Source organism: Orcinus orca, chromosome 4 (genome assembly GCF_937001465.1).
Source record: "Orcinus orca chromosome 4, mOrcOrc1.1, whole genome shotgun sequence".
Classification (NCBI taxonomy): Eukaryota; Metazoa; Chordata; class Mammalia; order Artiodactyla; family Delphinidae; genus Orcinus; species Orcinus orca.
The window spans coordinates 102,699,429-102,712,807 of NC_064562.1; the positions used below are offsets into that span (position 1 = coordinate 102,699,429).

The 13,379-nt window shown below is 40.9% G+C and overlaps 1 protein-coding gene across 6 annotated transcripts in view; it reads left to right on the forward strand.

Annotated features, from left to right (window-relative positions):
• SEL1L3 (SEL1L family member 3) overlaps positions 1-13,379 on the forward strand; it is a 97,733-nt gene that overhangs the window by 18,867 nt on the left and 65,487 nt on the right. For 5 of the 6 annotated variants that reach the window (XR_007476940.1, XM_033421621.2, XM_033421617.2 and 2 more), the window contains exons 3-6: positions 3,833-3,959; positions 5,599-5,720; positions 6,074-6,189; positions 9,324-9,382. Coding sequence is in view for 5 of the 6 variants with exons in the window: in XM_033421621.2 (XP_033277512.1) it covers positions 3,833-3,959; positions 5,599-5,720; positions 6,074-6,189; positions 9,324-9,382 (424 nt within the window). In the remaining variant the exon portion in view is untranslated. The remainder of the gene's footprint in view (positions 1-3,832; positions 3,960-5,598; positions 5,721-6,073; positions 6,190-9,323; positions 9,383-13,379) is intronic. The other variant, XM_033421619.2, reaches the window with a different exon arrangement.

Here is a 13,379-nt window from a genome sequence, read left to right on the forward strand (position 1 = left end):
ATTTTTCTATGTCAGTACTTGCTACACGACCCCATTCTTTTCAATAGCTCCTTAGCATTGCGTTGCCTGACACTCCGTAATTGATTTACCCTGTCCCCTGCTGATGGTCGTGCAGGTCATTTCTAGTCTTTTAACATTAACAAGGTTTCTCCAAGCATCCTTGTACATGTATCTTTGTACACACAAATAAATATTTTTGGAGGATAAATTACTGGGAGTGGAATTTATTTACTCTTAAGACTCCCGGTATTGAGTATGTTACAGACTTCCTTAGGCACTCACTTCACTGCCTAGTATCCTTTGGGGTGGTAGTTCTGACCTAAATCATACTTGCTAGAAGGTAGAGTTTTTGCTCTCAGGCTTTGGCTTTGAGGAAAATAAAACTCCTGATCGCTGCTGCCTGTTTAGTGTCCTGCATTTGGAAAGCAGATTGAGTTATCGACATTCTAACTTTACTTCTCTGGGTGGGAAAATCTTAGCTTCTTTTCCTCCAGGTTCCCCTTACAAACTTTTAGCCACAGTTATTCCTTGCCTCAAGACTATCTCTAACTTCCCCACCAAGGGACTGAGGGTCTCAGCTGCATCATTGTGATGTATTTGAAGCTCATCCTGAATAGGGCTTTGTTATGTAGAAACGGGCCCTTCCCCAGAGCAGGTGTCCTTTCAGGGCTCTGATCACTATGCTGAACTGGAGAATGGGCTGTGTAAGCCCCCCAGCCACTCCACTCAGGATGATACTCAAAATACTTAACAAACAGTATGAGCTGGGGGCCCCAGTCAAGCTCCCCCGGGCGCTGGCCCTGGTGCTGAAACAGGGTGGTGCTGGAGATCCTTGCTGAGCCAGGTTCTACTCTGACGGAGAAGCCAGGGTGGGTGGGTAGTGGGTGGGGGCTTTGGAGGTTCAAGGCAACACCAGTCATCTAACCAATACACTGACATGTTTCAGTACTTTAACAACTAGTACAGCCGCTCAGGGGCATGCCAGCTGAACACCAGTCCTAGCTCTCTCTGTGAGGACTTGTGAGACGTGATGTGGTTTAATAAAAAGCTCATTGTTTTGCAGTGGCAGACCAGATTTGAGCCATACAACCTTATTAGTTATACAACCTTCAACAAGACACTAACTCTTTTCTTGTCGCCAAATGAAGGAGTTTGCACCGCGTTATATCTAATGCCTCTTTTTGCTCTAGAATCTGAGGAAATAAAACAAGCAAAATGACCAAGGGGGTAGGTTCCAAACCTGAACTGTTTTCCTGGCATTTTGTGTTTACGTCATAATGATGCCTTTTCCCTACCTAACTTCCTCGTTCAAGATTAGCCAAAGAAATGGATCTGGGGGAAGGACCTGAAAAAAGAGAGACTTAATTTTTGGCTTGGGCAGCATGGGGCACATTATAAAATTATGGAACGTGTTGGGTGAAAGACAGGTTCAAATTCTGACTTGGCCACAACTATGTTCATTTGATCATTCATCCATTCATTCATTCACTCCCTAAATATTTATGGAGTCTCTATCAAGTGTTGGCCACTATTCTGGCTCTGAGGATGGAATAATGAATGAAGTAAAGTGCATGCTCTCTTGGAGCTTACATTCTATGTAAGTGAACCATTTAACCTGTTTGGGCCCAAGTTCTGGACTTAAGTGTTCCTACCTGTAAATTCTTTAATGGGGCATGGCACTGGTACTGTTACTCCCCATTCTTGTGCCTATGACAGCCATCACTAATCAGTTATAGCACTCCAAGCAGCCAATCAGTTACTAGAAAATGTTATCCCGGGCTAGATGAATTCTAAAGTCCTTCCCTGCACCAAAATTTCATTCATATTAGTTATTTCTAATGAAATGGAAAGACAGTATTATACTGAGGGAAAATTGTAATAGAACTCCAAATCAAAGAACTATTAAAGCTACTGATTTTACAAGAGAACCACCATCACTTTGGTTTAGTTGAATACAAAAGATATGTGTTTATAAAAATTATTTTAGATCTTTGCGTCTTAGATTTTCCCTCCATAGTCTTTTGCTGCAAGTTCTCCTATTCAGTCAGCTTTTCTTTGATCACTGGATAAAGGAATGGCTCATCAACATTCACTTTTAACTCCCTTCACTTTGGAAACCTCCATTATGAAGCCTCCTTTTACTGGAGTCAGGTTGGGCAGAATCAAATCCTGTTCATTTTGATAAATGTTTCTACTATACACTAGATAACTCAACAGCAATCACTAGCAGAAGGCTTTCCAGGGGGCTAACATGACCATCTGGTCTCTTACGTTCCACTCAACATGGTGGAAGCCAACCAAGGTTGGCTGATATCAACCTCTTGGTGAATTTTTTCCTTGGATTCTGAAGACACCCTTGCAGTATTTCCATTTCTAATCCCCTCTCTCCACTCCCATAACTAACCAGCAAGTCCGGTGTGCGCAAATTGAGCTCAAGTTGCAAAGAAATAAGCTTTGAAGTATTTTTGTTGGAATTGATAACTCCACCCTTTTGGATTGCCAAATGCATCTCTGAGACTTTGAAAACATTGCTCTTATGATTTCCAAGTTGTAGTGAACCAGGGGTAACTCCTTATGTAATAAAACATTTTTCCCCATTGAGGAATGAGAGCTGGGGTGCCCAATATCCCAGGCTGAGGCTCCTGTAATTTCTTCCAATATTGGCATTCGGTAACTTGCGCAGAAGTCAACTCTAGGAAGCCCAGGAAAATAGATTATTTCCACCATTTAATTATGGATATTTAAACCAAGGAACATTTTAAGAAAGAGAAAAGTGATCTTTATTTCTAGGTTGTATTGGTGAATTTTTTTCTTTGAAGGGGGGTGGGGTATTGGAAATTAAAAACTCCGTATTAGCCTTGTAGGTATTAAATATAGATGAAATAACTCAGTTTTCCCTTTCAGATTTGTTACGGATGCTCCTCTTCTCTAGAACCACAGAATTCTCACACATTTGCAAAATAAAGTGGAAGCCTCCCTAGTTTTAAGGAGTATGGTTAGTAATATTTGCATAGGGTAACATGTTGAGGTTATGTGGAAAGTCTGCACGGATGAAAAAAAAAAAACTGTGCAATTTTAAGTGCATAGATTCTGAAACCAGACTGCTCGAGTTTGAATCCCAGCTCCACCTCTTATTATTCAACCTTCTCTAAGGCTCAGTTTAAAGAGGGACAATAATAGAATCTATCTCATAAATTGTGAAATTAAGCAAGATTATTCCTGAAATGTGCTTAGCATGTTGCCTGGCATATTCTAAGTGTTAAATAAATGTTAGTATTTTAGCAGCTGTGCATCTATTTCCTCATCTATAGACGGGGGATAATAATGAGGATTAAATGAATTTATATATAAATATATATGCATATATTTTTATACAGTAATGTGGACCATAGTGAATGCTACTGAAGTGTTAACTGTTATTATTATTACATAAATTCAAAATGCTTTTCTTAGCATTAGAAGTGTAGGATGTAAGATGGCTAAGCACATAGACCCTGAGCTGGAAACTTGAAATTTCGCTCTACTACTTATTAGCTCTGTTACCTTAGGCAAGTAATTTTACCTCTCTATACCTCGGGCTTTTCATCTGTAGAATGGGACTAAGAAAGAATCTCCTTTATAGGGTTGCTATGAACACAAATTGAGATAGCTCTGTAAAGTGCTTCTCAGGTGGCTGGCGTATATTCAGTGTGCAATAAATGTTTGCTAATATTTTCAGACTCTTCATTTAAATGTTTGATGGGAGCTAGGCAGTGGGTTCCAGGAAGAATGTGATGTTGGAAGCAGTGTTTTTCTGGAAATAATTAAAAGGCAGCCATCTTGCTGTTTACAGATGTGGTCACCCTCCTGGGCTTTCTCTTTGCCTCCAGTGGAGAAAACACAGGCATTGTGAAGAAGTTCCCGAGATTTCGGAATCGAGAGCTAGAGGCCACCCGACGCCAGCGGATAGATTACCCAGTGTAAGAAGAGGCCGGTGATGGGGGCCGGTGGGTCGGTAGTACTCTTTTTATCTGAGGACCAGAGCAGGCTAGCGGAGCCAGTTAGGAAGATCTACCTTTGTAATATGCTTTGGAAAAATGATGAGATCTACATAGCTTAGGTAGAATTTGTGGACCTGAGAACCTCAAAGCATTCTGAAATTATTCTTGCACTTGGCAATCAATCCTCGCTTGACCTTGTACGTTGGCCCTGGGAATGACCCAAGTAGGTGAGTCAGGTGTTGGAGCCTGAGGCTTTGCAAGGTGTCAGGTGCAGCCAGCCACAGCCCTGGCAGATTGCAGCCTTCACGTTGCCTTTTCTGTCTTGGAAGATTGGATGAGCTGCTTGAAATCTCACAACTTCTGATCTCCTCCACTGATTTCAGCAAAACCCAGATATATTTTTTTTCCTTCTGCTGAATTGAAGATGCTGAAAATTGTTCGTGGTTTACCTCAGACTGGATGGATTCAGCAGAGTGATTTAATTCTTCCCATGCTGCTGGCTGTAGACAGATCTTGAGTCACTTTACTAAGCGTATGTTCTTGCTACGCTTCCTTGTAATAACTTATCTTCATGAGCTTTTGCTCAGCTGGATGGGTCAGGAGGGAGCTGTGTGGTACCATCTGTTTGTATATCTTACCACCGATTTGAAGGCCTGTTTATAAAGCCCAGAATATTCTAAAGGTCTTGTTGGGATGAGTCCCCAAAGAACCTGGGGCCGCTGCCACTTTAACCGAAACTGTGAATCGGTTACTGGGGTAATGGAGAGCATTCTCTGTACAGGTTTTGACCTTGATTCATGTTTCACATGCAAAATGCATTACTCCCAGCTTATCTTTGAACTGCTGGTCACTGGCACAATGTGTGGCATCTAGCAAATGTTCTGACAGCAAATATTTGCTGAATGATTGGTGGATCACAGAGCTTGGCTGAATGTGTCCTAGTTAAGTTGACCACTGTTATTTTATCCTCACTCCACAAATCACAGATGGACAATATTTTTTCAACTAAAATAGCCCTAGTCCAGAAATGGAACAATGAGAGTAGTTGTTCCACATTGGTCAGCCAGAACTGTGATACTGAATAACCTAATATGGGCATTAAAATTGTATCTGTGTGTCCTGATTAGCATATAGTGATTCCATTTGCAAATTATGGCATTTTTCTGCCTTAGAGCTTTTATCTTTGAAAGAAACAAAATTGCTCAAAAGGCCCTAATTATGTTTTTTTTTAAATCATTGAAATTAGAACAGCTTCTTATCAAGTCACCTCTTATTAAAATCCAGATTTTTATTCTGTGTCTGGCTTTATAAGCCTTAATCAAGGATTCAAATGGTGGGCCTGTGCGAAGCTCAGAAAGACACAGGAAGGGTTTTTGGCGCAAGGTACAATGTCTGCTAGTTTTGCGCAACGACGCTTAACTCCTGTCTTTTGCAGTTACTGTAACTACCTCCTTTGTCTCAAAAATCAAGCTTTGCAAGCTGATCTCCCATGATGAACACGAAGGCAAATTCATCCCTTCATTGGAAAGAAAGCAATTTACTCCGTCATTGTTAACTGTAATTACCTGCTCTTGCATGATATCAGTCTGCAGAATTTTTTTTCTCCTCACTCTTATAGGTTTACTGTTTCACTGTGGCTTTATTTACTCCATTATTGCAAGGCCAATCTCTGTGGGATTCTGTATTTTGTTGATTCTAACGAGATGTACGGCACGCCTTCTGTATTTCTTACTGAAGAGGGTAAGTATGAAACAGAACCTTTAGAACGATAGTGTAGCTTTCTTATGCTCTGTCTACTGGCAGATACGTCTGTCTAGAATAAGGAATGTTGTCAACGTGGCAATTCAATGAGAATGATGATTTCCAAATATGGGATTCAAGTTAAACTTGTTTTCTGGAAGATTAAAACAAACATATACAGATGAATGCACATATGTGTTTTGTTTGTTTTGCTTTGCTTTGCTTTTATTTAAAGGAAGAAGGAATGTGATCTAGTCCTATAGCTTTTTAGGACAGTCGTCGAAAAGATATAGCCACTTCATTCACTCCTAAGTATTTTCTGTCGTTTTCACAAGCTTTCATTTTCCTTTTAGGCCACTTGCATATTCAAATGCATCTTGTCAAAGGAGAAGACCTTGCTGTAAAAACGAAATTCACCATACCCTTGAAGGAGTGGTTTCGCCTGGATATCTCTTTTAATGGTGGCCAGGTACTGAAAGCTCGCTCCACCGTGATTCATATCAACATCATCACTTAACTTTAAGCATTGCTGTAAAGTCAGGGAGCTAGGAAACCTGCAAAAACAAATTTGTGGTATCTGATAAACTTTTACAACCATAACACTTTCTAAATCAAATTTTTATCGTTGGAAATTTAAATCATAAGAATTCTATCCCATTTAATTAACTTTTAAAGTGCTTCTTTCGACTCTATTGTGAATGAGTAAAGAATATAGCCAGCTACATAACCACAATTATCTGAGCAATTGAAGCCTTTTCTCCTAGCGAGATAGGCTTTGGGGAGATAAATGTTAAGACAGTCTTGGCCATATTTATATAGTGTTATCAGATCTACAACTTTTTTACAGGAAATGGATTGGTTAGTTCAGCCAAGAAATGGTTTGACTGTTTTGGGCAGTTAAAACAATTGCTTATGCTTGGCATTAAACCGACAAATGAGAACCAACAAACCTAAGTGATGATTCCGGTGAGATGGAGGTCCTTTAACTACTTTGTACTATAAGACACTGCACATAATAGCTTCAAGCTTTCATAACGCAGATTTTATGGATTATGGCACCAGCAATGTGGATGTTTGAGAGCTTGGCTTCTGGCGGTAACTCTTGGAGGAAGATTCCTGCAGCCACTAATGCATTGTGTATGATAGAAAAACTCTCTGGCATGACACATGTTCTGTGATCATTGTTAATTAGTGACATAGTGACATTGCCATAATTGAAGATAATTCCATTTCTTCATATATACGATGTCAGGATGCTACTTTCTTCTGGTTACTTTATTTTCTCATCAGCTTTTTTTATTGATGTGTAACTTCCGATAACAAAACTGGAAAAGACTTTTTGCTTGTCTTGTGTATTAGATAATACACAGACTTCCCTTGGCGGTCAGGTCTATCACATTTCCTTTTTCTGAAGAGAAAAGAAATCAAGTCAGTCCTTGTAGCTTTCCTGAGGAGAGTCTGTAAGATGTTAGCTGGAAGTTTTTGTATGTTTGTTTCCTTAATGCTGTTAGGTGACATCGCTGTGGTCCATGTTTTAGCTTCTCATTTGCATGAGGATTATGGTGGCATAGCTTTCTCTTAAGGTCAGCTCAGTACCACGTGTCACTTAGGTATCAAATCATGAGAGCAAATCACAGATCTTATTTTGCACCAGCTGTATACAAGGCACTGTGCTCAAGGAGCTTACAGACTATTTATGGAAGTCGTATTAAGCAGGTGAGGGGTGTCATAAGGCGAGCTTAATTGCCAAATGGTTCGTATTGATTCACGGAAGAGAGACCGCACTTCACCCTGGGGTGCTCAGGGGAGGTTTCATAAAGAAGGTTCCTACGAATGGGCAGAGTTTAAATGGAGAAGCAAGGAGGGGGTACTTTAGCACATCACTGGAGGTTGGCAGATAAACCAGTTTGGAGTAGAAATTCGCTGCCTATAGAACGCTAATAGAAGAAAAAAATGTCTTTAGGGCAAGAATGTGGAGAATCTTGAATATCATGGAATTTAAATTTCTAGTTGCAAGGCAGCACAGCATCATCGAAGCTTTCGGAGCAGAAGAGTAAATCAAAGTAGTTCTTTAATTAAAGAGATGAATTTAATGGCAGAGTACATGATCGGGTAAAACAGGAGAGAAGAATTAGGAAGACCAGATGCAGTGGAAAGAAAAAAGAAGTAGATTTTTTTTAGTAAGCTTTTGCCATTTGCCCTTTCGTCTTTCCATCCTATCTGGTCTCTCTGATCACATAGGTTCCAGAATAGTACTTATTGTTTTTCTACACAAAATCCAGCTCTGTGGTGAGACTACTATATTCATTGCTTTGACTAAATGGACACATTGGCTTAAAGTAAATGGTTGGTTTACAGAAACAACTGGTCTGAGTCATTTTCTTCGCTGAACCAACATGCTCTATGTGGCTGGATTGGGTTGGATTTTATGGGTTACCTTTTCTTTCATAGACATGGTGTTAGAGCCACATCTTTGACAATCTAATTAAGTCAGAATGTGTTTTCTGAACACGTGCTCTGCGCTAGCACTGGGGGGAATAAAGGGAGCCCCTTAACCCCAGGGGCTTATGTTGTAGTCCCAGACACGAGAAGAATACACGGCAGCTAACAACATTTGCGACGAAAACATTGTCACCATTGAAATGACAGCGACAGTTCTCAGTGCTGAGGGAGAGAGGTTGGAAAGCCACAGTGCATGAAGAACATTCATCTCCTGTCTTGTTTTTCCCCCTAAGGCTCTCCTGGAATCAGAGACAAATTCCAAGAACTCCTTGTAGTATCTTACACATTTCCTTGTCTTTTTATGCAACAAGCTTTCAAGCACGAATACACCAAATGAACCTTCGGCTGGTAGTGTGGAAGTGTCTACAGCCCACTGGGGAAAACTGCATTATAGATATTTTTATCACATTAAGTCATTTGGAGGGACTTTCCTGGTGGACCAGTGGTTAAGACTCGGAGCTTCCACTGCAGGGGGCATGGGTTCGATCCCTGGTCAGGAACTAAGATTCCGCATGCCGTACAGTGTGGCCAAAAAAATTCTTTTAAATAAATAAATAAAAATAAAATGACCAAAATACTTCTTTAAAAAAAAGTCAGGACTTCCCTTGTGATGCAGTGGTTAAGAATCCTCCTGCCAATGCCAGGGACACGGGTTCGAGCCCTGGTCCAGGAAGATCCCACATGCCGCAGAGCAACTAAGCCTGTGCTCCACAACTACTGAGCCTGCACTCTAGAGCCCACGTGCCACAACTACTGAGCCCCCGTGCCACAACTACTGAAGCCCGCACGCCTAGAGCCCATGCTCCACAACAAGAGAAACCACTGCTCGCCGCAACTAGATAAAGCCCACTCAGCAATGAAGACCCAACTCAGCCCAAAATAAATAAATAAATTTATTTTTAAAAAAGTCATTTGGAGAAATTAAGTGTCTTAAGTCTCGAAATATACACAGGGCTAGTAAACTGCTCCTCTTATTTTTTGCAGAAACTGATCAGGTGAAAGACTATGAAGCCTATTTTACGAGTAACTCATATCCAGGACTGTATTTATGATGTGGGGTCTTGAGGCATAACTGATCCTTGTGTATCTCTCCCAACATAGATAGTAGTAACCACCAGCACTGGACAGGATTTGAAAGACTACCATAATCAGACCATTAGGTAAGTGTGATTTTTCTTTTGATTCAAAATTTGCTGGATGAGGGTTAAGGAACCTTCATATGTTAGCCCTCAACCCTGAAGTTATTCCCACCCTGTCTGATTCAGTTTTTTCAAGCATGGACTGTGGCTAATCTTTGTACTATTTTTTTTCCTTTTTAAGTGTACAAAAACTCTCCGTGTTTTCCCCACAACCCTTTCTTTTTTTCCAAGCAAGAGAAACTAGTTCTCTCTCCAGATCTCACTGTAAATTCTTCCTTTCATGACACTTTATAATTTGTTTTCTTTGAAAATGATCTTCTACAAAGGATTCGGAAAAACAAAAGTATTAATGTTGCTTATTGAGAAGGTTTGGTAAGTTTGGCCTAGTATAAAACATAAAAGGAGGCAGCCTTCATATTTATGTTTATAACGTAAATTTGAAATGTATGCAACTATTGATATTGGGATAACTTTTCAATCTTATATAACGATTCTCTACAAGAGTTACAGAAACTGAGAATTGGGTCTTTTTCCTCATTTGTCCTATATTTTTAATTTGCTTCTACATCCCTGTTTAAGAGTGGGTCACATAGTGTCAGAAACATGGGGCATGAGCTCTCCTTTAGGAACTCGGGATATCTCACCATAGCTAGATTTTATATATATATCAATATATATAATGTCTATGTCTATGTGTAAATTCAAATGCTTAAGAATAAGTAAAGAACAGAAACAAAAATTAGCAGCTTCCTATGTATAATTTAAAAAAATATATCAGGGGACTTCCCTGGCAGTCCAGTGGTTATGACTTCACACATCCAGTGCAGGGGGCACGGGATCAATTCCTGGTCGGGGAACTAAGACCCCGCATGCTGCACGGTGCGGCCCAAAACAAAAAAGTATGAAAAAAAAAATGTATCAGGACTGTTGGGCACTTTGGCTGGGAGATGGGGGGGAGGTTCATTCCTTCATCCTGTAGTCATTTCACTACGCTTAGCCAAACACCGTCTCTCCAAGCAGGCTCCGTTCACTCAGTCTCCACACGATCCCGATTTTCTTGGAAACCAATTATTAAAGAAAGGAAAGCAAAGAGGGGTGATGACAGCAGAGTAGGGGACATACGCCCTACTTTTTTTTTTCCCCACCATTTCTGTTTACATTGAAGTCAAACAATTTCTTTTAGGCTCTGGGCACATAGAACAATTCTTATTTTCATGACTGGATTAAAGGATTAGAGTTATAGCGAAAGGCGAAAGCAGTGGCATTCCTTCGCCTGCAAAGAGAAAGTCAGGGGGTGACTTGATAGCTATATTGAAGCACAGAGGCTGAGGCCTTAGAAGTCTTAAGCGCACCAGGTGGATTTAGACCAGTGAGGAAGAATTCAACAGATATGCGTTTTGTTATATAATCAGCGGCCATGGGATCTTCTATGAAGAGTTTGAGAATAGGAAAGGCCTGGGAGTTTGCTTTGGAGAAACAGCGGATGTGTGGCCCCTTTAGAAATCTCTTCGAGTGCCCTGTTCTGCCCCAGAAATTAAGGGTTTGCATTTCAGGATGTGAGGTCTAAAATAATACCTGCCCTTTCTCCCCTGACACCCACATGCAACCTCAGACACTTTGGACAACCAATTGAATTTCATAAGCTTTTTTTTCATTTTCTATGTAAGGGCTTCCTTTCCTCTTAAATCCCAGAAGTGTAGATGCGGACATGAGCGGAGCGAATCACAGTAAGATCCAGGGCTGGGAATGGGTGAGGCAAGGGAGGCACCTTCCGCATAAAATGTAAGGAGACACCAACACAACTTAGTCATTCCATTAGTTTGCCAACGCTGCTGGAACACAGTACCGCAAACTGAGTGACTTAAACAACAGAAATGTATTGCCTCGCCGTTCTAGAGGCTAGAGGTCCAAGAGCAAGGTGTCAGCAGAGCTATGCTCCCTCTGGAGGCTCTAGGGAAAGATCTGTTCTAAGCTTCTCTCCAGCTTCTAATAGTTCCTTGGCTTGTGGCAGCATAATGCCAAACTTCACGTGGCATTTTCCCTGTGTGAGTGTCTGTCTTTGTCCAAATGTCCCCTTTTTATAAGGATACCAGTCATATTGGATTAAGGGCCCACCCTATTCCAGTATGATCTCATCGTAACTAATTATATCAGCAATGACCCTATATCCAAATAAGGTCACATTCTGAGGTACTGGGGGTTCAGACTTACACATATGAATTTGGGGGGGGACACAGTTCAGCTCATAACGATAGTCATGATAAATAACATTTAATACAGTATTTTTAAAAATCAAGATTAATGTAAAGAATCCATGATGAACAAAATTGCAAAATTTTAAGTAAAGATGGAGTCAGTATGATCCTTAAGATTCCAGAATTCAGGACTGATTTTCAGGCACATACCAATTCAACAACCTGGTGAAGGCTTTGAAATGATTCCTTACTTGGTAATACGAGCAGTCCCCAGGCGCAAGACTTCCCCTTACCACCGTCTCAGCTGCCCTTCCTGGGACCCCCTCCATCAATAGAACAACTAAAGAATTAATGTTGGGCCCACCTGGGATTCCAGTGGTTAGCTATTAGGAATCTCAATCACCAGAGAGATTTCAGAATGGGCCAAGGTAGTAAACTAAACATCAAATATTGTAGATGGTTATAGGTGTTCCAAGGAAAGCCTCTTAATCCTCCTTTTTATTTGTTCTTGTAAAATAAACATAATGATAGCTGTTATCCCGCAAAAGTGGTGTACGAAGATCAGTAATTAAGCGCTCAGAAGTTCAGTGCTGCACCGCATGAAAGGCTGCAGTAACAACTGCAGACTTGTCTAGTGTCGAATTCATTCATCTGTCCATCCATCCATCCATCCAGTATATATTCATTCACCCAACACATTTACCACATGCCTGACACAGTGCTGGACTCTGGGAATAAAACGATGAAAAACAAGAATACAGTCCATCCCTGCCTTCATGGAACTAAAAAATCTAGTGGGGGGAAGAAAGATCTTAAACAAATACATTCACAAATAAATTTAAAATTACAGATTGTGATGAATGCAGGGAAGGAAATAAATAGGTTGGCTTGAGAGGATCCCAAAGGAACCAGCATTTAGACCAGGCCCTGAGGAAGTGACGCTTAAGATGAGATTACTTTAAGGGGTGGGAGGGACAGCTGTTTTGAGGCTTTAAATTCCCCTGCTGAAGAACCCAGGAGCAGGGACTTTCCTGGCGGTCCAGGGGTTAAGACTCCGCGCTTCCACTGCAGGGGGCCCGGGTTTGGTTCCTGGTCAGGGAACTAAGATCCCACATGTCCCTGCCATGTGGTGTGGCCAAAAAAAAAAAGAACCCATGAGCCAAAACTGTTCCCTAATTCTGAGTGAGGCCTAGTTAAAGACAGAGGCAGGCAATCCTTCCCCGCTGCTGGGTCCTCCACAGTAATAAACCGGGGCAGTCTCCCACATCCAGATAAGAGTAAAGATAGTTTGCCAGCTTGTCTGAGGCTTGCGGAAGGGACCGGCTTGGGCTTTTGAACTGTCTAGCTCAGCTCTTACGTCAGCAAAATTGATGACCATCAAACAACGCACAGTGCAAGGAATCTCTTGCAGTCTTGGTGCAGCCACTGAGAATTTTAGAGGAGAAAAATGTGGAGGCGCTGATGTGGAGGGAGACCGAGCTGGAGAGATGTTAGTTGTATTATAATGACGATAAAAAATTGCAATCTAGTACCATAGGGACCAAGTAATTTATTGATTAGTTGAGAATTCAGTTAAAGCAAAGATCTATAAAAAAAAGTGTGTAAGTATTTTATTTTAATTTAAAATATGGAAATGTACATTAATTTGCCAATCTATCTAGCTAGAGCCTTGCCTTTGAGTATGGGTCTACTGATTGGAGTTCCCTGTGATCTTTCTTGCATAAACGGTACCCAATTTCTATTTCTCCCAAATGAAAAGAAAACAAAGACACCGGTGAAACTATCAGAGCCCCAAATCCATCTAGATTTCTTCAGTTTCTTCC